The sequence below is a fragment of the Heterodontus francisci genome, chromosome 36 (assembly GCF_036365525.1).
Source record: "Heterodontus francisci isolate sHetFra1 chromosome 36, sHetFra1.hap1, whole genome shotgun sequence".
NCBI classification, from domain to species: domain Eukaryota; kingdom Metazoa; phylum Chordata; class Chondrichthyes; order Heterodontiformes; family Heterodontidae; genus Heterodontus; species Heterodontus francisci.
In genome coordinates this window covers 15,024,496-15,052,379 of record NC_090406.1, presented here as the reverse complement: position 1 = coordinate 15,052,379, position 27,884 = coordinate 15,024,496, and the positions used below count along the sequence as shown (strand labels likewise).

Sequence of the window (27,884 nt, the reverse complement as noted above, 5' to 3'; positions counted from 1 at the left end):
GGAGGATGGAGGCCAGCCTGTAATTGTAATAGTCTGGTTTGGAGGTGACAAATGCAATGATGAAAGTTTCAGCACTAGATGGGCTGACAGGGGCAGGGTTGGAAGATGATGGAGGTGGAAGCAAGCCGTCTTTGTGATGGAAAAGATGTGGTGTTGGGAGTTCAGCTAACGTTTAATAGGATGGCAGGGTTTCAAGCAATTCTGTTCAACCATGACCTCGGAGAAAGATGGAATCGGTCACAAGAATTTCTGTTGGGACCAGAAGATGACTGCCAAGAAATTTGGGAGGGGCCACTTTTGGGCAATTGGGGTGCAGGGTAAATACTGGGCTTCAATCCTCATTGTTCCTGGGCCCGTGTGACAGTATCCAACCCAAGTTCTTGAACAATAGCTTCAATCTTTCCAATATTTGACAGTGAGGGGGAAATTGCAACTCATCCAATTTAGAATTAAGAAGTCAGGTGGAAGGGAATTGCTGTTTAGTAGGTTCAGCAGTAGGCCCTCAAGCCTGTTCCTCCAATCAATGAGATCATAGCTGATCTCTGACTTAACAACGTATATCCGCCTTTGCCTCATATCCCTCAATACAACAAAAATCTATTGATTTCTGATTTTGAGTCAATAATTAACCTAGCATCAACTGCCATTTGCAGAAGAGAGTTCCAAACTTCTACCACCCTTTGTATGTACATGTTTCCTCACTTCATCCTTTAAAAAAAAACCTGTCTTTATTTTTTAAGCTATTTCCCTTAGCCTTCTCAATCAGCAAAAGTAGCTGCTCTCTATCAGTTCTGATTAATATCTTGAAAACTTTGATCAAATCGTCCTGTAAACTTCTAAATTCCAGGGCAATACAACCCTAGTTTGTGTAATCTCTCCTTGAATGTTACAAAGAGTTAAATTACTAGTAAACCTATGCTGCAATCCAAGGCCAATATATCCTCCCCAAGCTGTGCTGCCCAGAACGGAGCACTCTAGGTGTCTTCCAACCAGGGCTTTGCATAGTGAATGAGTCAACATGGCGCCATTGGCACAATAGTTAAATGGTTAGTCAAAAGGTCTTGTTTGAGCTCCCTTGAATTCCTCGATGTTCCGGGTCAGTCATATCAAGAGTGGGTTCAAGAATTAATGGGGTCTCTTTTTGGAGAGAGGAGGAATTAATTGGGGGTGGGCATTAGAAAATCAAGTGGAAGTGGGCAAATGGCGTCCAGATCTATCAGAAAGCTTGCTGGGTCAAATGGCCTTTTCCTGTAGCTAAAGATTCTAGTAACTTTGTTTTTTCCTCTCTTCCCCTCTTCTCAACAGTGCCTACTCATTTCACGTCGGAGCAGACAGACAGATGCAACCTGTTGCTTTCCCGACTGATGCTCTCACAGGCCCAGGCATCCCACGGCACGCTCGACAGATCAACAACCTTCCCCATGGAGAGGTGGTGTGCGCTGTAGCCGTCAGTAACTTCACAAAGCACGTGTACACTGGCGGAAAAGGCTGCGTGAAAGTGTGGGATATCAGTCAGCCAGGAAACAGGAGCCCCGTCTCACAGTTGGATTGTCTGGTAAAACAGTATCCTTATTTATCTTTCTCTTATAAACCTTGCAAAGGATCATGCAGCGTCTCGGATCAAGGGCACAGTGCAGGAATAAAGCTGTGCCCTTATTCATATAAACATTTCTCATGCAGGGCAGGTTTATGTAGGTTATTTATACAGGATATCCCAGCAGAGCTCTCAAAGCTTGTTTACAGTGCATTCCTGCTCAATGGCAGCTTACAGACTCCACACAGCTCAGGCTTGGCCTTGCAAATGTTCTTCTGCAGCCCTGAAGAGGTTGCATTCAGTTTGAAGCAGAGTTGTCTGAATCGAATGGTGATTTGTACAGGACATTTGCACTGTCGCTATGGGGAAGCCCATGAACATGGCAGTGACTAAATTCAGGAGCTTGCCTAGGTTAAAGTGATGGTCCTCTATTTTCCTCTCTCACTAAAGAGGGCGGGGGAGAAAAATAAACATAATGGGAAGTGAGCACAATTGGTAGATTGATCCCTAGTACATGCTCAGTTGGCTGATTTCAGGCTAGGGCAGGAAGAAGGGGCCTTTGTACTGGATAAATCTGCTGGGTCATTGGCAGAGCTACCTTCACTTCTTGATGGGAATTGTCTGCATTACAAAGCAGGAGGTCCATCTGGCTGGCATCTACATGTTGTCCTTGTCATCTTCACCCTTTGCTACCAGCCCCCAGTACACCCCCCCTCCACCACAACCATGTTTTGTCATCCTCCAGTACTTCATCCAAGCAATGCCAGGAGTTGAAAAATCTACCAAGCTTCCCACTCCTTATCACTGTCTTGGAACTCATTATGGAAAGTACCTGGGTGGGCATTGGTGAAAATAAAATTGTTCTCAGCTGAAAGACCCCGACAGCCCACCCACCTTCCAACACCAATGCTGTTGAATTGTCATCTTGCACTAACTGCCTTGAATCATATGAAGAGTAGTCACTTGGGCAAGGTACTGGATAGCTGATACCTGTACATCAGTGTGAATCGTGCCCACCGCAGAGGAAATGGCAAATGTATGTCATCCATCTGTGTCTTCTGCTTTGCGACACAGGCAGTCCCTGTTGAAGTGTGAGCCAGCTCCTCTTGATGACTTGGTGAGCTTAGCCACAAGTAGCTGAACCTGCAGACCAAGCAAGGCCCAAGTTTGGTCCCCAGTCCGCCTTGTCATCTGATCTCAGCCAGAGTAATAGTGGGGACCCTCTAGTTGCTCTTTATCATCCCTGGCTTGGGGAGAGGGCTCCTGCTCCTGATGACCATTCTGCAGATGCTGCTGAAAGTGGATGGCAAGTAGAGGTGAGAATGGACATGGCTGGCAGCCTATGCCCTACTTGCACTTGAATAATGTTCATTTGGCCAGGGTGCCCCCAGAATGGTACCCCAGCAACAGGCATCAACACTTTCAGAAGGGGATGGAACTGGCTTGAGTTAGGGGAGGAAGTTGGAGGCTTTAACCCAAGCTATTGTCCCAGTAAATGCCTCCATTTACAATGGCTATTGGCTGAAGACCTGTAGCTGTGGGTAGAGGAATTAAAATTGATATAAGTGAGCTGTTTGCTTCTAACTGCTTGAACTTAATATCTTGTCATGTTTTATTGCATTGTTATAGAGTGCCTGATACCTCTTCATTCCCTGCACCCGTCACCCAAAAGCTATCAGGAGCTATTACTGCACCTAATAAATGTCATTGCTTTTTGGCAGTCAGCCCAGTCTGTTAATCACTTAAGTATGAGAATAGCAAATCTTGGCTCCACAGTACAATTTATTTAGGTATTTACCGTTTTGGCAAATGATCCTAGTAATCTAGCCCTCCCAAATGTTTCACTTTGAGCTGGGACAACTAGAGTTCAGTGTCACGTTGTTTGATTTGATCAGCTTTGCAGTCCCTTCAGTGCCGGAGAGGAAGGAGGACCAGATAATAAACTGAGCTATGGGGCAATTTCTCTTACTTCAGCCTAGGTTTAGGATTTTCTGCCGAGCTGCTGGTGTAGAGCTAACCAACCGCACAACCAACTGACCAGTCGTAATATTATAGGAATAAATACTGGTGACTGGCTCTGCACCTTTGACCTGGAGATTGGAGCCAAACTAATGGGTGAAAGTGGCAAATACTGGATAGCAGGTCAAAATTAAAGGAATGTGTATACTTAAAAGTGGCATGTTGTGGTGGTGGGGGGAACACGTTTTATTTCAGCCTTTAAACAGTGAAAAGTGAACTTATAATATTTGTTAACCTTTGTCAAGGTCGAGGGTGGAGGAGGGGAAACTAAGTGAAGTAAAACCCAATCCAATGTGGAAGCATGGAATTGATCCTTTTTTAAAGATGCTTCTTGAAACCTACCTCTTCCTGTCATCCTATCTATATATGTGGCTTGGTGTCAAATTTTGTTTGATAATGCTCCTATGAAGCACCTTGGAATGTTTGACTATGTTGAAGGTGCTATATAAATGCAAGTTGTTATGGGCAAGTGATACAGCACTCAACACCACGCTGCCCCCTTCCCCCATCACCAACTAACCTTAGTCGACGCTAGAACAATGGACAAGCGGCAGCTGCACGAAGAAGGTTGCTTTATTTAGCACTGCAGTGCAGCTTCTCCAAAGGGCATTCCTCACAGCAATTGGCGATTTAAGCTCATGCTAGATCTATTGCCACACCTGGAAATAAATGAATGAAGATGATGGCACACTTTGAAGGAATCCTGCAAGGCAGGACTACCTGACAGTACTGTGCATCAGGTCAACTGCCCAAGATTACATGCCTCAAAGTGCCAGCCATTTCCACATTTACTGCTTGCCCGTGCAGAGTCCCTCACAAACATGATGTCTCTTATTGCATCTCTTCATACCTCACAGAGAAATGACCACAAATTGCAGAGTAGAGCCAGTGTTTTAAGCCAGGTTGGTTGGTGGGCTCCCTCTAGTTCACCGTAAAATCCTCCAAGGATGTAACAGCTTGTACCTATTCAGACACCAAAGCTAAACAAGCCCAGAAGCTGGGCTCTGTATAGTAACTTCACTGACCCCAGTGGGGAACTGTGCATGAAAGGAGCCTTGGGCCTACTTAATATTTCTACTAATATTCATTATAAGCCCACCAACTCTCACAGCTACCTTGACTACACTTCCTCACACCCTGCCTCCTGCAAGGACTCCATTCCATTCTCCCAGTTTCTCCGTTGCATCTGCTCTGATGATGCAACCTTCCATGACAGCGTTTCTGATATCTTCCTTTTTCCTTAACCGAGGAATCCCCCCACTGTGGTTGACAGGGCCCTCCACCGTGTCCAGCCCATTTCCCGCACTTCTGCCCTCGCCCCTTCCCCTCTCTCCTAGAACCTCGACAGGGTTCCCCTTGTCCTCACTTTCCACCCCACCAGCCATAACATCCAAAGGATCATCCTCCATCATTTCTGCCATGTCCAGCGTGATGCCACTGCCAAACACATCTTCCCCTCCCCTCCACTGTCAGCATTCCGAAGGGATCGTTCCCTCGGCGACACCCTGGTCCACTCCTCCAATGCTCCCGATACCTTGGCCCCTTCCCACGGCACCTTCCCTTGCAATCACAGGAGGTGTAATACCAGCATTTTTAACTCCTCTCTCCTCATTATCCAAGGTCCCGAACACTCCTTTCAGGTGAAGCAGTGATTTACTTGTACTACTTTCAATATCGTATACTGTATTCGCTGCTCACGATGTGGTCTCCCCTACACTGGGGGAGACCAAACGCAGATTGGGTGACCGCTTTGCGGAACACCTCCACTCAGTCTGAAAACATGACCCTGAGCTTCCTGTCGCTTGCCATTTCAACACATCCCCCTGCTCTCATGCCCACATATCATCTGTCTTTGGCCTGCTGCAGTGTTCCAGTGAATGTCAACGCAAGCTCGAGGAACAGCACCTCATTTACCGATTAGGCACACTACAGCCTGCTGGACTGAACATTGAATTCAATAATTTCAGAGCATGACTGCCCCCATCACCCCCCCCCACCCCCCCCCCCCCCCCCCCACCCTTATTTTTTTTACTTTGTATTCTTTATTTGTATTTCATTTTAGTTTGTTTCATCATTACACTTTTTTTTTAACCATGTGCTTGCCCACTTTTTTTTTCATGTTTTTGCTTGTGGCTAAGGCTTTTATTCATTTAACACCCTGTCTGCACTAACGCTTTGTATTTCACCACACCATTAACACACTTTGTCTTTGCCCCATGACCTCCTTGTTAGTTATTCTCGGTGACCCTCTGTCTTATCAACACCTTCCCATTTGTTCTCTTTTGCTCCACCCCCACTTTATTTGCTTAAAACCTATTACATTTCTGACCTTTGCCAGTTCTGATGAAAAGTCACTGACCTGAAACGTTAACTTTGCTTCTCTCTCCACAGATGCTGCCAGACCTGCTGAGTATTTCCAGCAATTTTTTTGGTTTTATTTCAGGTTTCCAGCATCTGCAGTATTTTGCTTTTATTTATGTTACCTACTTAATACTTCCTACTTCCAGCATATTTTCTCACTTGAGAGCAATTCCTGCATTCCTCATATCCACCAACAAGGTGGTACATTTTCATTCATTCTTCACTTTGTTCTTGCACTCTTATTTCATTCTTAGTCTTACTCCTCAAATCTGGTATAGTTTTCTTCTGTAGACTTGCATCTTCTCCCTGTCCAGAATGTTTTTAATCTCTGTTAATGTTCCAGTTCATGCTTTCGTATTCCACTGGGATTTTTAAATCACCTGGATTGAGAGAAATCCCTGATCAGTCTCTCAGAAGTATAATGAAGATGTGTGTCCTTATTCTATAGGACAAGGCTATCATAGTCACTTTTAAAGGGACACCAGAGAAGGTGAAATTGGTCTTCACCAGTCGCACAAATTGGGATGCGTTTTACACTGTGCCTTATTTTCTTAATGACTTCAATGGAACAGAAAATTGGGTATCACGGGCTGCCGAATCGCTGTGAGCCCACTTTGCGTTACTGGCAAAGATCATTTTCAGCCCCATATCTCCTGCCATTTTCAGTGAACATTTTATCATGACCAAACTTACTTTGAGCATGAGAAAAGCAATTAAGAAAGAATTTGCATTTGTATCGAACCTTTTCACAACCTCGGGACATCCCAAAGCGCTTTATAGCCAATTATGTCCATTTGAAGTGTAGTCACTGTTGTGATGTCGGAAACGTGGCAGCCAATTTGCACACAGCAAGCTCCCACAAACAGCCATGTGATAATGACCAGATAATCTGTTCTAGTGATGTTGATTAAAGAATGAATATTGGCCAGGACACTGGGGAGAAGTCCTACAGATACTGAGAGGATGTTCCCCCTGATGGGGCAATCTAGAACTAGGGGGCATTGTTTCAGAATAAGGGGTCGCCCATTTAAGACTGAGTTGAGGAGGAATTTCTTCTCTGAAGGTCATGAATCTTTGGAAAATCTCTACCCCAGAGAGCTGTGGAGGCTGAGTCATTGAATATATTCAAGGCTGAGATAGATTTTTGAATTATAGGGGAATCTAAGGTTATGGGGAGCGGGCAGGAAAGTGGAGTTGAGGCCAAAATCAGATCAGCCATGATCTAATTGAATGGTGGAGCAGCCTGAAGGGACCGTATGGCCTACTCCTGCTTTTGTCCTTGTGCTCTTCCTCAAGTAGTGCCGCAGGATCTTTTATTCCCCCCTGAGGGGGCAGACAGAGCCTCTGTTTAATGTCTCATCCGAAAGACGGCAGTGCTGACTGGGCAGAATTCCCTCAGTACCTCCCTTGGAGTTGTCTGCCTAGACTTGGTGGTCAAGCCGTTGGAGTGGGTCTTGAACCCACAGCTTTCTGATTCAGAGGTGAGTGTGCTACCAACTGAGAGAAGCCAGTGGGTCCCCGTTAGTATCTCATCTTGGCATCCATCATTTTCACTATTCTGATTTTTTTTTTTGCCACTTCATAGATTATTTCAAACACCTTGCTACATTAGAAATGCCTCACAGTTGCAGAACACTTAAATCTAAGAGTCTATGACTAGTATCTTTTCGTGGTTGAGTATATCGCTGTGCCCTCAAAAGGGCAATTAACAGTTGAATGTAATCTCTTTCTCCAGAACAGAGAAAATTATATCCGTACCTGTAAGCTCTTCCCTGATGGACGTAGTCTGATTGTGGGTGGAGAAGCCAACACCATTTCGATCTGGGATCTTGCAGCTTCAAGCCCACGAATAAAAGCTGAATTGACTTCGTCAGCCCCCGCTTGCTACGCACTAGCCATTAGCCCAGATGCTAAAGTCTGTTTCTCCTGCTGCAGCGATGGAAGTATTTTTGTCTGGGATTTGCATAATGAGACACTCATTAGGTGAGTTAGTTTGAAGATCTAATGCAGGTGGTGGCAATGAGAGGAAAGGGAGCTTCAATTTGTAATGGCTCCACTTGCCTGCAGTTGGCTTATCATAATGGTTTATGCTCGGGGTTTTATCAAAGATCTGTTTAAATGTTGCACTTTCTATCTGCAAAATCTTGTTCCCTATGGTCATTTTCTCCCTGACACTTTGTTAACTGGTCTTTTGCTTCTCCCTATCCACTCGTACAAAAGCATTACACAAAAGATGCTACAATATGATTTGCCATACAAACTGGATAGAGTAAGGGTCTTTTGCTAATGCCATCAAGTGTACTTCAGTTTTTTTGGAGGTAGTCGGAGAAAACACTTGGTGAAATGAGGTTAGACATGAATCATTAAGCTGCTTTATTTCTCAGGCAGCAAGTGAACATATAGAGCAAGCTGTGGACTCACTCAGATCAATGAATACAACTAGCCTGTGCATAATAATATGAAGTAATGAACACACTGTGCTCAGTGGGTCACTTTACTTGATCTAAAATTACTTCTGACCCTCTCACTACCTATAGTTTTGACTGCTGGCACGTGTCTTTATCCCTGTCTTTTACGGCTCAAATGTTCACAACCCTTTCTGAGCATCTTGGGACCAAAGACCACCTAACACAATGGGTGTGAGGTATTTATTGATTACTGAGACAGACCAACAAATTGTTTTATTGTTTGTAGTACATGGAGAAACAATATCAATGTATACCTCATTAGCATTTAGCCGCTTATTTTGCTGCCACCTTTTTATAAAATGCTTGCGTGAATCGGGGGAAAACCCTCCGCTGGCTGGAGTCATACCTAGCGCAAAGGACGATGGTTATGGTTGTTGGAGGTCAATCACCTCAGCTCCAGGACATCACTGCAGGAGTTCCTCAGGGTAGTGTCCTAGGCCCAAACATCTTCACTTGCTTCATCAATGACCTTCCTTCAATCATAAGGTCAGAAATGGGGATGATTGCACAATGCTCAGCACCATTCGCAACTCCTTAGATACTGAAGCAGTCCATGTAGAAATGCAGCAAGACCTGGACAATATCCAAGCTTGGTCTGATAAGTGGCAAGTAACATTCATGCCACACAAGTGCTAGGCAATGACCATCTTCAACAAGAGAGAATCTAACTATCTCCCCTTGTCATTCAATGGCATTACGATCACTGAATCCCCCACTATTAACATCCTAGGGGTTACCATTGACCTGAAACTGAACTGGAGTAGCCATATAAATACCGTGGCTACAACAGCAGGTCCGAGGTTAGGAATCCTGCAGCGAGTAACTCCCCTCCTGATTCCCCCAAGCCTGTCCAGCATCTACAAGGCACACGTCAGGAGTGTGATGGAATAGTCTCCACTTGCCTGGATGGGCGCAGCTCCAACAACACTCTAGAAGCTTGACACCATCCAGGACAAAGCAGCCCACTTGATTGGCACCCCATCCACAAACATTCATTCCCTCCACCACCGACGCACAGTGGCAGCAGTGTGTACCATCTACAAGATGCACTGCAGCAATACACCAAGGCTCCTTAGGCTGCACTTTCCAAACATGTGACCTTTACCACCTAGGAGGACAAGGGCAGCAGATGCATGGGAACACCACCACCTGCAAGTTCCCATCCAAGTCGCACACCATCCTGACTTGGAACTATATTGGCATTCCTTCACTGTAGCTGGGTCAAAATCCTGGAACTCCCTTCCTAACAGCACTGTGGGTGTACCTACCTCACATGGACTGCAGTGGTTCAAGAAGGCAGCTCACCATCACCTTCTCAAGGGCAATTTGAGATAGGCAATAAATGCTGGCCCAGCCAGCGATGCCCACATCCCATGAATGAATTTTTAAAAAAATGTTGTTTTAAAACTAGTTCAGTAATCTCCCAAACCCTTTCTGTGGGGAAAAATTGGTCAATCCTAAAACATGAAAATCGGACTTCCTATTAATTTCTAACACTCTATTTTAAGTTTTAAAATATCAAATTTTTTGAAAGTTAAATGTGCATACGTCTACTCATCAAATTATCTATAAATATAAACCCTGCAATAACTGCAATGTTTTACATGTTCTCCAGACTTCAGTGGCTTTTCAACAGACTCTGGGTCCTGTTGAAGTAATGACTGCTGCTGGAACTGTCTGCGCCAAATTGTTTTGAGTGTTTTAAAAACCCTGCTAAAGTTTGTGTGGTTTTTGTTGCACCACAGACAGTCTATATAAAAAAAACTTAAAATTCACGCGCAAAAAACATATAATCTGTGATTGAAGATTTGAATGCTCAAACAGGGCTATTATACATCTCACCTGACCTTTTTCTTCCTTCTCCATAACGCATCCGCCACTGCCTGTTTTGCATCCTCGTTGAAGTTGAATTGCACCTGCTCTGGCCGCTTTAAATGCGGCACATGTACCATTTATATTCTGTGTGCAACCATCTTCATCTGTTCAGCCATTAACTTCTGCACTACTGTGCAGATTCTTGAGTGTCTTCTATCTGTGGTTTGTCCCTTGGTAACATGAGCGGATGTTTTTGCTGGGGTTGGGGAAGAAAGGGCTGTTGCATATGTGATGTTCATTTCCTGACGAGGTGTGCATTCTATCGAAGCAAATGCATTGGGAGGAGGTGGGGAGAGAGAGAATGAGAGGCTGCATGGAGAAAAGGAAAGGGAAGGAAGGGCAGGTGGATTGGGATGTGTGTAGAAGGGAATAGATGGGCAAGGAGCTGGGTTATGCAGCTTGGTGGTGTACCAGTCCAATTATGGAGCCAAGGATCAAAATGACAGTTGACATCTTATTTGTCTTCGGTTTCCTGGTTTATCTCTTTATTTTCCCTGTGTTGTTCTCGCTGTAAACTAACATCTGGTTTGATATGCTCTTACATAGGGCAGGTTTTTAATAGCCGAGCTTGGCGTCACCTAATCAATGCTGCTAGATTAATCTTGTCTTTTCTCTCTTACTTTCTTCAGCCTTGGTGCTATGCTGCACCAACAGCTTTGACTTGCATATCTCAATTTGGGGAAATAACTTGTAGGCAATCTTAAAATACAGATGGGGGAAATGATTATCTGTGAGCTCTGTAACACAATTTGATGATCTAGCTTTTTTGCCATAGCAATCAGTGAGCAAATTGTGCATGTTGAATGTGGTTTTAAGAACAAAAATTACCAGCCGCTATTCTGTTACACAGTTGTTTATTGAAGTTGTTTGTTCTAATAATGGATGTTTTGCTGCTTATTCATTAATACAGCATGACTAGAAAAACAGCTGGTCCTAATTGGACCAGACCAATATTTTCTGGCTCATTTCCTTTTGCCAAGTGGTCCGTGTCTCCCCTCCCCCCTGATGCCTCTTGAAGTTAATCTATTACTGCTTTAAAAACACTGCTATCGAAGATCTATAGAGTTGACTCTTGAGACCTCTGCACACAATAACCATGATGTATTGTGTTTGTGTCTTGACACAGGCATTTTAAAATCTAAAACAATAGCTGGGGGGAAATGGAATCATTCGTTCATTCTCTTCACACATGCTAGACCTTTGTTACCCTCGCAACTGTATTTCCTGTTGAACACATTTGGTTACCATAACACTAAGACCACAAGTCATTGTATTATGTCACACTGTTGACGCACACTCATTCTCTGTTTTTCATCCACCCACACACACCACCTCCGCCGCTATACTTTTTGGTTTTCCTGCAAGTTAGGTAGCATTCTGATTGTTGTCCGAGTGGGGACATACTTGGGCCTGATTGCCCAAAGATAGGACAGGATTCTAATGCATTTAGAAACTCTCAGAAATAAATCAATTCACATTATGTGTGGCCACACTGCACCTCTGACAGGCAATACCTTTTATTTTATTCCTTTATTCATTCATGTGATGTGGGTGTTGCTCGAAGGCCCATTTATTGCCCATCCTTAATCGCTCTTGAGAACTTGGTGATGAGCTGCTGCCTTGAACCACAACAGTCCTTGTGGCGTAGGTATACCCACAGTGTTGTAAGGGAGGGAGTTCCAGGAATTTGACCCAGCAACATTGAAGAAACGGCGATATATTTCCAAGTTGGGATGGTATGTGGCTTGGGGGGGAGCTTGCAGGTGGTGGTGTTCCCATGCATCTGCTGTCCTTGTCCTTCTAGGTGGTAGAGGTCATGGTTTTGGGAGACGCGGTTGAAGAATCATATAAATACGTAACTTGCGAAAGCAATCCTTGCGTCTTGTGTAAAACAATTAGTTCACTCAACAATATGTTTTTCCTTTTGGAATTTTTTAACCAAAATGAGTTAGGAATTTTGTTTTTTTTTAGATTTGTACACTAATGCCAAAACACTCCCCTCCACTACTTTCACCCCCAGCATCAGCTCCTCCGCTATTTTAACAATTCTTACCTTTTAAAGACTGTATACTATTCCAAAAGATTTGTGGTGGCATGGTGCAATGCTGCTTGTACACCATGCCCAAGAGTTCTTTTGAGGTCACCAAAGTTTGTGTCCAATACTGCAGATTCCAGTTTCTCAATACAGTTAGATGGTGCTTCATAAATTCCAACTCTTTTGCCACCACCCCCCCACCCACACTTGATCTCTTAGCGTGCAGTCAGCAGGAGCTGATGAGTGAGGTCAAGCACTTTGTCTGCAGTGAAGAACAATTTTTCTGGGCTGTCCTCTTGCACCTTCTAGTGGTTGGAGTAAGAGTAGCATCAACAGTACAATTGAGGGCAGATTCCCATAGTGAGCTGAATAAAAGTAGATGTAACCAGGCATTTTTGATCACTTTTTCTATAAGTTTGATGAAGCATCTCTTTGTTGGTGAGCTGGATTCTGTAAACAGAACATTAAAGTATCTGTAAACGCTGATATGTGCTAATAATCAAAAGTGTTGGAGGAAGTCACTAAGTTTGAGTCATTAAGATGCTTTTAAAGAATGCAGGCTGACAGCCTTCCAGTTATTTATGTGGGATCACTAATTGGCTTGATAGGGCAACTGTGATGACTAATGCATTTCTGTAATTTTTTTTACCATTGGATTCTTTAAACTGATGGTATTTGCAGGGTGTGCTTTTGATCTGTGATCACTGATTTTCAATAACTTCCTTCTTGTCCTCTTAAGTGAAGGTTTGTTTTCTTGTTAGGGAGAGGGGTTGGTATTTGGTAGTTTTAGGAATACTGTATATCAATGTTGTGAAATCATTTTTCTTTTGTAATTATATTGACATTTGAATGTTGTGAAAACTATACCTCCTGATTTATTTTTATTTATTTCAGGCAGTTCCAAGGCCATTCTGATGGTGTCAGCTGCACTGACATTTCGAACGATGGGACCAAGCTATGGACTGGAGCACTGGACAACACGGTCAGGTGCTGGGACCTGAGGGAGGGACGTCAGGTGCATCAACATGATTTTGCATCACAGGTACATCATGTCTATTGGCTATTATGGGAAAGCTTGTTACTGAAGTGTCTACTCCATCTTGCCCTCATCCAATAGATCTTTAACCCTGGCTTCCCTGAGCTATGCTTTGTCTTGGGACTACTAAACCTCTTTCCAATTCTGCCCTGGGCAGGTTGCTAGTTGGGGCAAAAGCCTAGGGCGATGCGGCCTCTTTCTTTTCACCTTTTGTGAAAGCGACTGGATTCTGGTCAGTACCTTCACCTTGAGGGGCAGTTGAGGTGAGAAACATGGAGGATATTGAAATGTGAGCATGATCCCATATTCAACCATTCTGTGATATGATGAACTAAAGTAAAACTGTCATGGTCAGTAGCATATTTGCTTTCTTCCTTGTTGGTAGTATTGCCTAAGTGGATTAACTCTTGTTAGTAATAGGATATTGTGTGTTAAATGCAGTGAGTTGGATTGAATTTTTTTATTCATTCATGGGATGTGGGCATCGCTGGCAAGGCCAGCATTTATTGCCTATTCCTAATTTCTCTTGAAAAGGTGGTGGTGAGCTGCCTTCTTGAACTGCTGAGTTCATGTCATGTCGGTAGACCTACAGTGCTGTTAGGAAGGGAGTTCCAGGATTTTGACCCAGCGACAGTGAAGGAACGGCAATATAGTTCCAATTCAGGATTGTGTGTGGCTTGGAGGGGAACTTGCAGGTGGTGGTGTTCCCATGCATCTGCTGCCCTTGTCCTTCTAGGTGGTAGAGGTTGCAGGTCTGGGAGGTGCTGTTGAAGGAGCCTTGGTGCTTTGCTGCAGTGCATCTTGTAGATGGTGCATACTGCTGCCACTGTGCGTCGATGGCGGAGGGAATGAATGTTAAAGGTGGTGGATGGGTTGCCGAACAAGCAGGCTGCTTTGTCCTGGATGGTGTTGAGCTTCTTGAGTGTTGTTGGAGATGCACTCGTCCAGGCAAGTGGAGACTATTCCATCACGCTCCTGACTTGTGCCTTGTAGATGGTGGGCAGACTTTGGGGAATCAGGAGGTGAGTTACTTGCCACAGAATTCCCAACCCCTGACCTGCTGTTGTAGCCACAGTATTTATCTGTTTGGTCCAGTTAACTTTCTGGTCAATGGTAGCCCCCAGGATGTTGATGGTGTGGTATTCAGTGATAGTAATGCCGTTGAATGTCGGGAGGAGAGGCTGGTTAGATTCTCTGTTGTTGGAGATGGTCATACTGCAGATTGGGATTGGTTTCTATCTTGGGAGAGATCTTCAGTGATTTTTTTTTTCAGCCCTGTCTTATTAAGACCCTAGATTTCTGCTCCCAATGCTCACATTGTAATTAAGAGAGAGAGATATTCTGTCCATATTCTAATTTGTTTTCTCCCATTTCGTTTTGATATCTCTGGTTACAGAGCAGGTGTGTGTCTTGCTATTAGGTTAAAATTTGTCAGTTTAGTTAGGGGTGCAGTTTCTCTTCCCCATCCCCCCTCCCCGCCCCAACTTCTTGGTTGAATTTAGTGATGCAACTATTCTTGGCCAGAATGGAGATGATTGGGTAATCATTCCCGTTTCCCCCCACCGCTGCCCCATCAATCACACCTGGCTTTAAGTGATTGGATTAATTTTGTATACAGAATTTGCCTTATTTTACTATCCTCCACTCACTGCGTTTTGCTGGAAAAGTCATCTTGCTTTCAACGGGAGGTATTATCAGCCTGCTTCAGTCAGTTTTGCTGTAGATCATAGAGACTCTCTTTCTAAGTAGACACTGTGGACTGTTTGCTGGAGTGTGCAGTTTACATTGATTGTGTTTGTTGAATGCATAGATTTTGTTTACTGTGAATCTTGTCGTAATGCTGCCCTGCCTCCAACTCAATGGCCAAAGTGGTGCAAGTAGACACTCTCTCAATGGCCAAAGTGGTGCAAGTAGACACTTTGCCAATTATTCCTTTGTTATGGTGACTTGTATCTAGTTCTAGTGATGTACTGGAGGTTAGGAACTCGCCATATAGTAGTCACAAGTGAGAATCCCGATCCTCGGACTTTGTTGCTGTGATAACTTGTTATAGCCACTGAGAGCTGTCCATCTTTCATTTCCAAGACATTCAAAGATGTCAACAACACCACTCTCACTCACAGGCTTGTGAAACCTGGCTTTCATATTATTTAGTGAACCCCAAGGTCGCCTAACCTTCTGAAGATTTGGAATTGTGCTAGTGCCAGATTGTTTTAATGATAAGGCATTAGTAGTAATTAGAAGGTGCAGACAGAAAAATGACAACAACGTATTTTAAAACAACCAAACCTTATTCCCCTCAATATGATTTTCTTGTATTCCTATAGCTGACCTTAGCAATCGACAGTGCCTTGACATTGGGTGTACAGGCATAGTTTGTTGCTTTATACAGAGATGGAGTATTTTTGCCCTAATGCTATCTTTAAAATGTTTGGTTCTTACTAATTCATACTATGTGAGATGAACTGGCATTAGAAACCACTGAACAGGCTCATTATGAATTCATTCATCTGGTCAGTTTAAAAACCATTGCAATGAACAGCTTTGATGACCAAGAGTCTATACTTAAATGTAAGTTATATTTACAAATATACTGTTTCCAGCAAGTTCTTCAGACCCTGACTGTACTTTGTAACTTGTCTTTCACAGTCATGAGTTGGCTGTTTTTATATGCCCAAGAATCATGGAATCCTAACCCAATTAGGTCTTTAGGTTTAATAAGGTGCAGCTGCGGTGAGATGGTTGTTGCACATTTATTTCATTGTTGCTGATTTTATTTCTGACGCAGATAAAGGCCTCTGCTTTCCCTTTGCTGCTTTGTACTCCGATAATACCTCAGTAATCTGGTTTGTAGCTCATTAAGACTCTCCCTGTCTGCTCCATCTCAATATATATCTACCCTATCTATGCCCCTCATAATAGATAAGGCATGTGGGATACTTGCCTTTATTAGCTGAGGTATAAAATATAAGAGCAGGGAGATTATGATGGAGCTGTACAAAAGGCTAGTTAGGCCACAGCTGGAGTACTGTGTACAGTTCTGGTTGCCACACTATAGGAAGGATGTGATTGCACTGGAGAGAGTGCAAAGGAGATTCACCAGGATGTTACCTGGGCTGGAGCATTTCAGCTATAAAGAGAGACTGAAAAGGCTAGGGTTGTTTTCCTTAGAGCAGAGAAGGCTGAGGGGGGACATGATTGAGGTATACAAAATTGAGGGGCATAGATAGAGTAGATAGGAAGAATCTTTTCCCTTAGTGGAGGGATCAATAACCAGGGGGCATAGATTTAAGGTAAGGGGCAGGAGGTTTAGAGGAGATTTGAGGAAAATTTTTTTCACCCCAGATGGTGGTTGGAATCTGGAACACAATGCCTGAAGGGGTGGTAGAAGCAGGAACCCTCAGAACATTTAAGAAGTATTTAGAAGAGCACTTGAAACGCCATAGCATACAAGACTACAGGCTAAGTGCTGGAAAATGGGATTAGAATAGACAGGCTTGATGGGGCCGATGGGCCTGTTTCTGTGCTGTATAACTCTGACTCTATCTACCTTTACATGAGAGTAGACTATTGTGTGATATACTGGTGGTAAAATCTAGCTTTTAACAACGCTTTTTATTTCTTCTTCTCCCCTTTTCCCCTCCCCCCCCCCAAATAGATCTTTGCACTAGGATGCTGCCCAACAGGAGGGTGGCTAGCCGTCGGCACAGAGAGCAGTAATGTAGAGGTTTTACACGTCAACAAACCGGATAAATATCAACTTCACCTTCACGAGAGCTGTGTTCTGTCGCTCAAATTTGCCTATTGTGGTAAGAACAGATTCTGCAATATTAAAACTGGAAATCTTTCGGCCTTTCAAGCCTGTTTCACCATCTTGATAGATCGTGGCCGACCTGTATCTTAAATCCATCATTCCATGACCTTTAATACAAAAATCTTATCAGTCTCCGTTTTGAAATTTCCAATTGGCCTAGACTCAACAGCATTTTCAGCGAGTTCCAGATTCCTGCTATCCTTTAGGTGAAGAAATGCTTCCTGATATTGCCCCTGAATGGCCTAGCTCTAATTTTAAGCTTATTCCCTCTGTTTGGACGACCTCGCCCCACACCCCCCCCTCCCCAGCCCCCCGCCGCCCCATACAAGAAGAATCAAATCCTTTGATCGTCTTCAACACCTCAATTATCTGACCTCTTAATCTTTGTTACTTGAGGGAGTACAAGCTCAGTCTATACAACCTTAGTTAATTTAACGCTCTCAGGCCATGTATCATTCTGGTGAATTTACGCTGCATCCCATCCAAGGCCAGTATATCCTTGCTGAGGTGTGGTACAAGAACGGAGTGCAGCTTTAAGAGTGGTTTGAATCTTGAGCCTTTCATCTGACTCAAACTTAGCCTCCATTTACTGCTGCTGCTCTGTTCATTTGAGACCATTCCTGCTGACTAAACTGACCTGCTCATGTAGGGCAGTCTAAGCAGTAGAAGGTGAAAGGGGCATGGAGATTGACTATAACCACTCCCCTTTTTACTGATAATTCAGCACTGCTAGTTCCCCCACTCATTTGTTGTCTAGCAATCTGGAGGTGGGGAAGCTTTTAAAATATACGTCTTATTGCCTTTGTATTGTTTTATTCTGAAAATTAATACCCTTTCTTTTCTCCCTATTCCACTTCCACACCCCTCCCCCGAGTAATCTTGCAGGAGAGACTGTTCATTGTAGATGAAACCTGTAGAAATACTCATGGGGATAGTGGGTGGTAGCAGTTCTTTGCCTGGTTGGGATGGGTTGGTAATTATGGCTTGGGCCACTGTCAGTGACATAGTCCAATTTTCAGGATTTGTGCTATTTATAGAGGTTGAAGTGGGCAAAAGAAGGATCTGTAAATGTGCACATTTTGCAAAAGAAAATGTAGATGCAAGATGTGTTCTAGTATGGCTCTTACCTGTTTGTTTCCTACTGATTGAATTCTTCCTATTACATACGAATTAGGAGCAGGAGTAGGCCCCTCGGCCTTTCGAGCCTGCTCCGCCATTCAATAAGTTCATGGCTGAACTGATTACTCTACATTTCCACCTACCCCCGATAACCTTCCACCCCCTTGCTTATCAAGAATCTATCTACCTCTGCCTTAAAAATATTCAAAGACTCTGCTTCCACCGCCTTTTGAGGAAGAGAATTCCAAAGACCCTCTGAGAGAAAAGATTTCTTCTCATCTTTGTCTTAAATGGGTGACCCCTTATTTTTAAACAGTGACCCCTAGTTCTAGATTCTCCCACAAGGGGAAACATCCTTTCCACATCCACCCTGTCAAGACCCCTCAGGATCTTGTGTGTTTCAATCAAGTTGCCTCTTACTCTCCTAAATTCCAGCTGTTACAAGCCTAGCCTATCCAATCTTTCCTCGTAAGACAGCCCGCCCATTCCAGTTATTAGTCCAGTAAACCTTCTCTGTACTGCCTCCAACGTATCCTTCCTTTAACTAAGGAGACCAGTACTGTGTACAGTACTCCAGATGTGGTCTCACCAATGCCCTGTATAGCTGAAACAAACCTCCCTACTTTTGTATTCAATAATAAATGACAACATTCTATTAGTTTTCCTAATTACGTGCTGTACCTGCATAGTAACCTTTTGCGCTTCATGCACTAGGACACCCAGATCCCTCTGCATCTCGGAGCTCTGTGATCTCTCACCATTTAGATAATATGCTTCTTTTTTGTTCTTCCTGCCAAAGTGGACAATTTCTCACTTTCTCACATTATACTCCATTTGCCAGGTCATTGCCCACTCACAACTTATTAACCTAAGTTACTTTCCTACCTATCTTTGTGTTATCAGCAAATTTAGCAACCATACCTTTGGTCCCTTCATCTAAGACATTTATATAAATTGTAAAAAGTTTGAGGCCCCAGCACAGATCCATGTGGCACACCACTTGTTACATCTTGCCAATCAGAAAATGATCCATTTATGCCTACTCTCTGTTTCCTGTTAGCTAGCCAATCTTCTATCCATGCCAATATTTTACCCCCTACATGGTAAGCTTTTATTTGCTGCAATAATCTTTGATGTGGCACCTTATCAAATGCCTTCTGGAAATCTAAGTACAATACGTCCATCAGTTCCCCTTTATCCACAGCACAGTGGCGCAGTGGTTAGCACTGCAGCCTCACAGCTCCAGGGACCCGGGTTCGATTCTGGGCACTGCCTGTGTGGAGTTTGCAAGTTCTCCCTGTGTCTGCGTGGGTTTTCTCCGGGTGCTCCGGTTTCCTCCTACAAGCCAAAAGACTTGCAGGTTGGTAGGTAAATTGGCCATTATAAATTGTCACTAGTATAGGTAGGTGGTAGGGAAATATAGGGACAGATGGGGATGTTTGGTAGGAATATGGGATTAGTGTAGGATTAGTATAAATGGGTATTGGTACTAGGTCAGCGGCGCTTGAGATGGCTTGGCCATGTGAGCCGCATGGAAGATGGCAGGATCCCCAAAGACACATTGTACAGCGAGCTCGCCACTGGTATCAGACCCACCGGCCGTCCATGTCTCCGTTATAAAGACGTCTGCAAACGCGACATGAAATCGTGTGACATTGATCACAAGTCGTGGGAGTCAGTTGCCAGCATTCGCCAGAGCTGGCGGGCAGCCATAAAGACAGGGCTAAATTGTGGCGAGTCGAAGAGACTTAGTAGTTGGCAGGAAAAAAGACAGAGGCGCAAGGGGAGAGCCAACTGTGCAACAGCCCCAACAAACAAATTTCTCTGCAGCACCTGTGGAAGAGCCTGTCACTCCAGAATTGGCCTTTATAGCCACTCCAGGCGCTGCTTCACAAACCACTGACCACCTCCAGGCGCGTATCCATTGTCTCTCGAGATAAGGAGGCCCAAAAGAAAAGAAAAAAGAAAGAGTATAAATGGGTGGTTGATGGTCGGCACAGACTCGGTGGGCCGAAGGGCCTGTTTCAGTGCTGTATCTCTAATCTAAAACATGTAACTCTCCCGAAGAACTCCAATAAATTGGTTAAACATGATTTCCTTTTCACAAAACCATTTTGATTCTGCCTGATTACCTTGAATTTTTCTAAATGCCCTGCTATAATGTCTTTAATAATAGCTTCTAACATTTTCCCTGAAACAGATGGTAAGCTAATTGGCCTGTAGTTTCCTGCTTTCTGTCTTCCTCCCTTTTTGAATAAAGGATTTATATTTGCTATTTTCCAATCTAATGGAACTTTCTCCGAATCTGGAGAATTTTGGAAAATTAAAACTAACTCATCAACTATCTCACTAGCCACTTCTTTTAGCACCCTAGGATGATGTCGATCAGGACCCGGGGACTTGTCAGCCTGTAGTTCCAACAATTTGTTCAGTACCACTTCCCTGGTGATTGTAATTTTCTTGAGTTCCTCCCTCCTTTCCATTTCCTGACTTTCAGCTAATACTGGGATGTTACTTGTATCCTCAATAGTGAAGACCAATACAAAATATCTGTTCTGTTCATCTACCATTTCCTTATTATCCATTATTAATTCCTCAGACTCACTTTCTATAGGACCAATGCTCACTTTGTTAACTTTTTTTTTTCTTTTTTAAATATCTATAGAAACTCTTACTATCTGTCTTTATATTTCTAGCTAGCTTTCTCTCGTACTTTAATTTTATCTTCCTTATCAATCTTTTAGTCATTCTTTGCTGTTTTTTTATATTCTGTCCAATCTTCTGACCTGCCTCCCATCTTTACACAATTATAGGCTTTTTCTTTAAGTTTGATACTATCTTTAACTGTTTTAGTTAATCATTCTGTTTATGGCCATTGGAATTACATAAGGGGTGTTGTGGGGCTGGTGGCAATAGGTCAAAGAGCAGGTCGCCTGACAGGTTTGTTCATGCGCTAACCCACTCGGATGGGTAAGTACTGGATTAGTGCCAATTCTAAAGTTCTGAATAGCCTTGGGTTCTCATTATTGGCCTTAAGTGTGTATTGTGACTAGTTGTGACTAGTGGTTTGAGAAGTGGCGAAAGGAAAGCAGTCCTCAGTAATGTCCCAAAGCAATCATGGTGCATTCCTGCTAAATTACACCAGTCCTCACCTCCTTAGTCCTTCCAAAATAAAATCAAAGCATTAATACAAATGGGGAATAATCAAAAGGGATCTGAAGCAGTCAAATTAAGGCAATGTCAGAATTTTGCTCCTTATACAACAACAAAATTGTACAAATGTATGAGCTGAATATCAGTAGAGAACAAATCACCTATAAACCAGAATGGTCTGAGCGGGAGCAAGCTAATTCCTCCCGACTGTACTGTACAAAATTTGAACAGAAGTGTTGTGCGTGTTGTCCTTAAGCGAACGATGCATGTAACGAACTTGTGAGAAAAGACCTATGACTCTTTATTCAGGAGGTAAAGGGATTACAACATATATTTGCAAATTAAATACAACGACCCTAAATTTATACCACTGGATGCCAGCATATGGATGCTTGCAGCTTTAGCTTGCTACTTCGAGATAAACTACTCGTATCCTGCAAGGCCCGGGAAGTGACGAACACATTTCTCGACAATTGTATAGGCTACAGTTTGTCGTAAGGGTTGCTTAAAAAAGTAAATGAAACAATTTGTACAAGCCAAGTAGTAAGTAGGAGAGCTAATAAGCTGTATGCATGTGGTTTGAAGTACTGGTTTTCTGCCACTGGAGGGAACTGGCATACCTTACTGATCATTGAGTTTCACAAAAGCTGATTCTTCTATGTAAAATGAGCAACTTGAGTGTCTTGACGTAGCCAGACCTTTATATGTGCCCACAAGTTATTTGTGGTTAATTCTGTTTTAGGCAATTTTATGTTTACTGTGCTCAGTTTATTATTCCATTTGTGTAAAGCATTTTCTTTTTCAATTGTCACATAAAAAGGTCACTGGTTTTAAAATTGCTAAGGGCCAAAGACTATGCATGGCCCAATAATTTATTTGATAGTACACTTCTGTGGTTAATTAATTATAATTATGTTTGTAGAATTGCTTCACTTTCTAGTTTACCTCCCATCCTCCACCTTTCCCCTCCCCCACTTACATTTAGACAGTTCTGTGAGGCTATTGCCATGGACACTGTGCTTCAGTACTGAACCAGTTGTAACTTTTTTTTTAAAGCAATTTTTCAATTAAGTGATTAGCCTATTTGAAATTGGTTGCCACCCTCACTGACCTTGCACGCTAATATATTTTGAGACCGGTTATTTGATCTAAATCTTACAGTAATAAGATTGAGATTGACAGATTTTTGGACAGTAAGGGAATCAACGGATACAGGGATAGTGTGGGAAGGTGTAGCTGAGGCAGAAGATCAGCCGTGAGCTTACTGAATGGCAGAGCAGGCTTCAGAGGCTGAATGGTCTAGCCCTGCTCCTATTTAAGACCAGAAGGCATCAATGCATTTTGAAAGCTTTGTTTCCAGAAATAAGGTTTCCAAGTGCTGCATGCATTTTTTTTTAAATGACTAAATACACTTCTACTTTATGTTGGGAAATTGCTGTGCATCTACTAATTTTGTTTTAGATTGTGTTTAAGGAAGAGGCTATTGGGAGTGGTAGAGTTTTTAAACAATGGCTTGTTTTGAGCACTGTATTCTGTTGTCTAGACAGATGGGTTGGAGGCATTGACACTGGTAAAGTCGACAGTCACCAGTGATGCATTTCGATTACATAGAAAAGCAGTTTTCGAGACGACGCAGCTTTAATATCCAACCATTGTTCGCTGCCTCATCGTTCTTGCATTTCCTAGTTCAAACAACAGCTTCCTGCATTTATATAGCATTTTTAATATAGTAAAATGTCCCAAGATGTTTCACAGGCACGTAATCAAACAAAATTTGGCATCAAGCCACTTCGAGATATAAAGACAGGGGACTAAAAGCTTGACCAAAATTAAGTTTTAAGGAACCTGTTAAAGGAGGAGAGCGAGGTAGAGATGAACTGAGACGTTTAGGGAGAGAATTCCACAATTTGGGGCCTAGGTAGCTAAAGACACAGCCACCAATGGTAAGCGATTTTAAAGGGGGCACGCAAGTGGCCAGAATTGGAGGAGCGCAGAGATCTCGGAAAACGTGTTTGAAGATTGCCGTCCTGCGTGGGTGTGCAACATTTTATCTATCTGCTGTGTAACAATAACAACTAGTATTTATATACCATCTTTACAGAAGACAAAACATTCCATGTTGCTTCAGCGATCTGGGGAAGAAATAGATGCTGGGTCAAAAAAGGAGAGAGGAATGATTAAAGGCCGAGTCAAAAGAGATGGGTTTCAAAGAGGATCTTAAAAGAGAGAGAGAGATGGATAGACAGAGAACTTTCGTGAGGAAATCCATAGGAAGGGGTCGCCTAGGGTCTGAAGGGCCAATGGTGGGTGAAGGGAGAGGGGGGGTAAGGGAGTGGGCAAGCAATCATGGTCAGAGGATGATTTCCCCATTGGCTGTGGAAGATCCACATAAGCCATCAAGCAATGTCTTTAAAGCTGCCCAGCTTTCTCATGGCCAGAAATCATGGCCGTCCGTATTTTTTGCAAACGCGTTGGCATTTATGTTGCTATCCATGTAGCACGTGATACTTGTGGTGGTGAAGGGCCTCTGGAAGCAGAAGTGTTGCTTTGGTTGTTTTGCCTCAGTACTGCTGATGTCAGCAGCAGCTCAAAATATCTTGCCAAAGATCAAGAACAAAACTAAAGGGAAATGTTGCATTGTTGTAATAGATTTTAGATTTAGATTTAGAGATACAGCACTGAAACAAGCCCTTCGGCCCACCGAGTCTGTGCCGACCATGAACCACCCAATTATACTAATCCTACACTAATCCCATATTCCTACCACATCCTCACCTGTCCCTATATTCCCCTACCACCTACCTATACTAGGGGCAATTTATAAAGGCCAATTTACCTATCAACCTGCAAGTCTTTCTGGCTGTGGGAGGAAACCGGCGCACCCGGAGGAAACCCACGCAGACACAGGGAGAACTTGCACACTCCACACAGGCAGTACCCAGAATTGAACCCGGGTCGCTGGAGCTGTGAGAATGCGGTGCTCACCACTGCGCCGCCCTGTTCTTTTGTGTTATGGGGAAGAGAAGCTGTGCATTACCTCAGATCAGGGTCATTGGTTTCCTAATCAGTCAAAATCCTCGATCTCCCCCGAATCTGCAAAGCTATCAAATGAACTTCAGAGTTTTACTGTGTGCAATTTTATTTATTGCATTTTCCAGAAAGTAGCTGAACCTGGAATGAGTCGAGCATTGCTGAGCTAGATCTTGTGTGATGAACTGTCGACAGCTGGCTAGTCTGGGAGTGAGACTGAGAGAAGTGAGTGGGATGGAGACCATTTCTCAGGTTGTCCCTTCCAGATAGCGCTGGAAATCAAATTTAGCCCTCAGGGACCATAAGCATCCTGGATGAGTACAATTAGAATTAGAATATTACAGCGCAGTACAGGCCCTTCGGCCCTCGATGTTGCGCCGATCATCTGACCTACACTATTCCATTTACATCCATATGTCTATCCAATGACCACTTAAATGCCCTTAAAGTTGGCGAGTCTACTACTGTTGCAGGCAGGGCGTTCCACGCCCCTACTACTCTCTGTGTAAAGAAACTACCTCTGACATCTGTCCTATATCTATCACCCCTCAACTTAAAGCTATGTCCCCTCGTGTTTGCCATCCTCATCCGAGGAAAAAGACTTTCACTATCCACCCTATCTAACCCTCTGATTATCTTGTATGTCTCTATTAAGTCACCTCTCCTCCTCCTTCTCTCTAACGAAAACAACCCCAAGTCCCTCAGCCTTTCCTCGTAAGACCTTCCTTCCATACCAGGCAACATCCTAGTAAATCTCCTCTGCACCCTTTCCAAAGCTTCGACATCCTTCCTATAATGCGGTGACCAGAACTGCACGCAATACTCCAGGTGCGGCCTCACCAGAGTTTTGTACAGCTGCATCATGACCCCGTGGCTCTGAAACTCGATCCCCCTACTAATAAAGGCTAACACACCATATGCCTTCTTAACAGCCCTATTAACCTGGATAGCAACTTTCAGGGATTTATGTACCTGGATACCAAGATCTCTCTGCTCATCTACACTACCAAGAATCTTCCCATTAGCCCAGTACTCTGCATTGCTGTTACTCCTTCCAAAGTGAATCACCTCACACTTCTCCGCATTAAACTCCATTTGCCATCTCTCAGCCCAGCTCTGCAGCCTATCTATGCCCCTCTGTACCCTACAACACCCTTCGACATTATCCACAACTCCACCGACCTTCGTGTCATCCGCAAATTTACTAACCCACCCTTCTACACCCTCATCCAGGTCGTTTATAAAAATGACAAACAGCAGTGGCCCCAAAACAGAACCTTGCGGTACACCACTAGTAACTAAACTCCAGGATGAACATTTGCCATCAACCACCACCCTCTGTCTTCTTTCAGCTAGCCAATTTCTGATCCAAAGCTCTAAATCACCTTCAACCCCATACTTCCGTATTTTCTGCAATAGCCTACCGTGGGGAACCTTATCAAACGCCTTACTGAAATCCATATACACCACATCCACGGCTTTACCCTCATCCACCTGTTTGGTCACCTTCTCGAAAAACTCAATAAGGTTTGTTCTTGCACATAGAGGTTTGAGTGAGCCTGCGGAAACTATTCTTGAAACACAATTTAGGAAAAAAAAAAGGTTTGGTGCCTATGTAATGTGGTTGGCTGTACTATATATTAAAAGCAGTTTAGTGGCCTCTAGATTCCATAGGTACTGCACCAGTAAATGATGCTGAGAACATAACATTAAGTGACTAATTATAATGGGTCAGTTACTAACATTATGTGACTGCCCCAAACTGAGCTTCTAATAATCCTCAAGATACCTTTTTCTTAAAATGATCAGTCTACTATATGCAATTCTAGAAGATATCAACTAATTTTATATTGCATTCTGAACAATTGCTTGATTCAGCTTAGTTATTTAACTGCACTTGAGACTCTTGATCAGGATGGTCCCGTTGGATAGACTGGAGATGCTTTTATATGTTAAGCTGATGTTTTGTATTTTCACTTTTTTTTGCTCCACTAGAGGGAAGGTAAATAAGTCATATTGGGCTTTTCCATATTACTTGGGTGTTATTTGCATAGCATGAGAGTAAATGATATTGCTGTCTCTCCCTTGGTATAACAATGGAGATAGGGATCCCTAGAAATGACCAATATGTGGGGTTGTGGGGATGAAATAAAAACATGAGGACCTTTTTTTTTTATGAATCCGTTTAACATCACTTATATATTTTTCCATCAAGCAGTTAGATGTAAACTGAAGACTGTTGATTCCTTGAGAAAATAACTTGGCTTGAGATTGCAAGGGAGGTGAATGAACACATGCAGTGTTGAAATAGCCTGGGTTAAAGACCATTTTTGCTGATGTCAACTCCTTCATGCTGTTTAAAATCAATGAACTAGGGAGGACGGAAATACTGAGTTGTTCTATCTGTGACTCACAAAGGGGTTTCTGATGTTGAGGCTCTCAATGAAAATGGCTGCAGCCCATTTCAATTACTGTTCAAAGCTAAACCATTTGTGTGCTGACTTTGTCTCTATTTCAGGTAAATGGTTTGTAAGCACTGGAAAAGACAACCTTCTAAATGCATGGAGAGTACCATATGGAGCAAGTATATTCCAGGTAGGAAGTGACCACGAGGGGAATTTTAACTGGGAGTGGGTGTCGGGCAGGCATATTGTGCCTGATCATTTTAGATACTATGCATCCTGGTTGACAGTGTTTAATGTGTAACTTGGGCTCATGCAATGATGCATTTACCCACTTGAGCCAGCCAAATAAGCCAAGGAGTTTTGAGGCTCAATCCCCTTTCTGTTCTCAGCTGGCTAATCTCAATCAGGGTGGTGGGTGGATGCTACAATCAGCTTGTGTGTCCTTAGCAAAATTGATGCTTCATTAGCTATCCAATGACCCTCTTTTGAAAGTGGTGGATGGCGATTGAGGGGCTTAGAGGCATGGCTCTCCATTGGTTGAATGGCTTGCAACAAAAAATAGCCACATACAGGTACCAAGAAATATGGACCTTCCACGATAGCAGTTATAGATAATAATGGGAGGTGGGTAAAGTGTAACCTAAAACTTTCCTTAAATTGTAGCTTACAATTAGTTTGCGACTCCTGAGTGGGACATGCGCTGCTCCAAGTGGCATTAAGCTATACATAAAAGAGGACCCCAGATTTGATCCATGATCTGTCCTGAGTTCATAGAAGCCTACAGTGCAGAAGGAGGCTATTTGGCCAACCGTGCATGTACTGGCTCTTTGAAAGAACATTTAGCTTGAATTAACTGATCTCAGCTGAAGGAACAATTGTGCCCTCCTTAATCCAAGGTTGATGGGGCAAATTGCAGTGGCACGATTGTTCCTTCAGCTAAGATTCACTGGTTTCTGATGGAAAAGGCACATAGCTAAGTGGCAGGTTTCAGCTGAGACGAGGTTGTCCTTGGATGGAATAGCCCAACAATACTCA

General features: G+C 43.3%; 1 protein-coding gene across 2 annotated transcripts in view; it reads left to right on the top strand.

Annotated features, from left to right (window-relative positions):
* The window catches only part of LOC137351606 (transducin-like enhancer protein 1), a 186,189-nt gene that overhangs the window by 154,765 nt on the left and 3,540 nt on the right, over positions 1-27,884 (top strand). For both annotated transcript variants that reach the window (XM_068016207.1, XM_068016206.1), the window contains 5 exons: positions 1,306-1,555; positions 7,650-7,897; positions 13,187-13,334; positions 16,987-17,137; positions 26,963-27,039. In XM_068016207.1, coding sequence (XP_067872308.1) covers positions 1,306-1,555; positions 7,650-7,897; positions 13,187-13,334; positions 16,987-17,137; positions 26,963-27,039 — 874 coding nt within the window. The remainder of the gene's footprint in view (positions 1-1,305; positions 1,556-7,649; positions 7,898-13,186; positions 13,335-16,986; positions 17,138-26,962; positions 27,040-27,884) is intronic.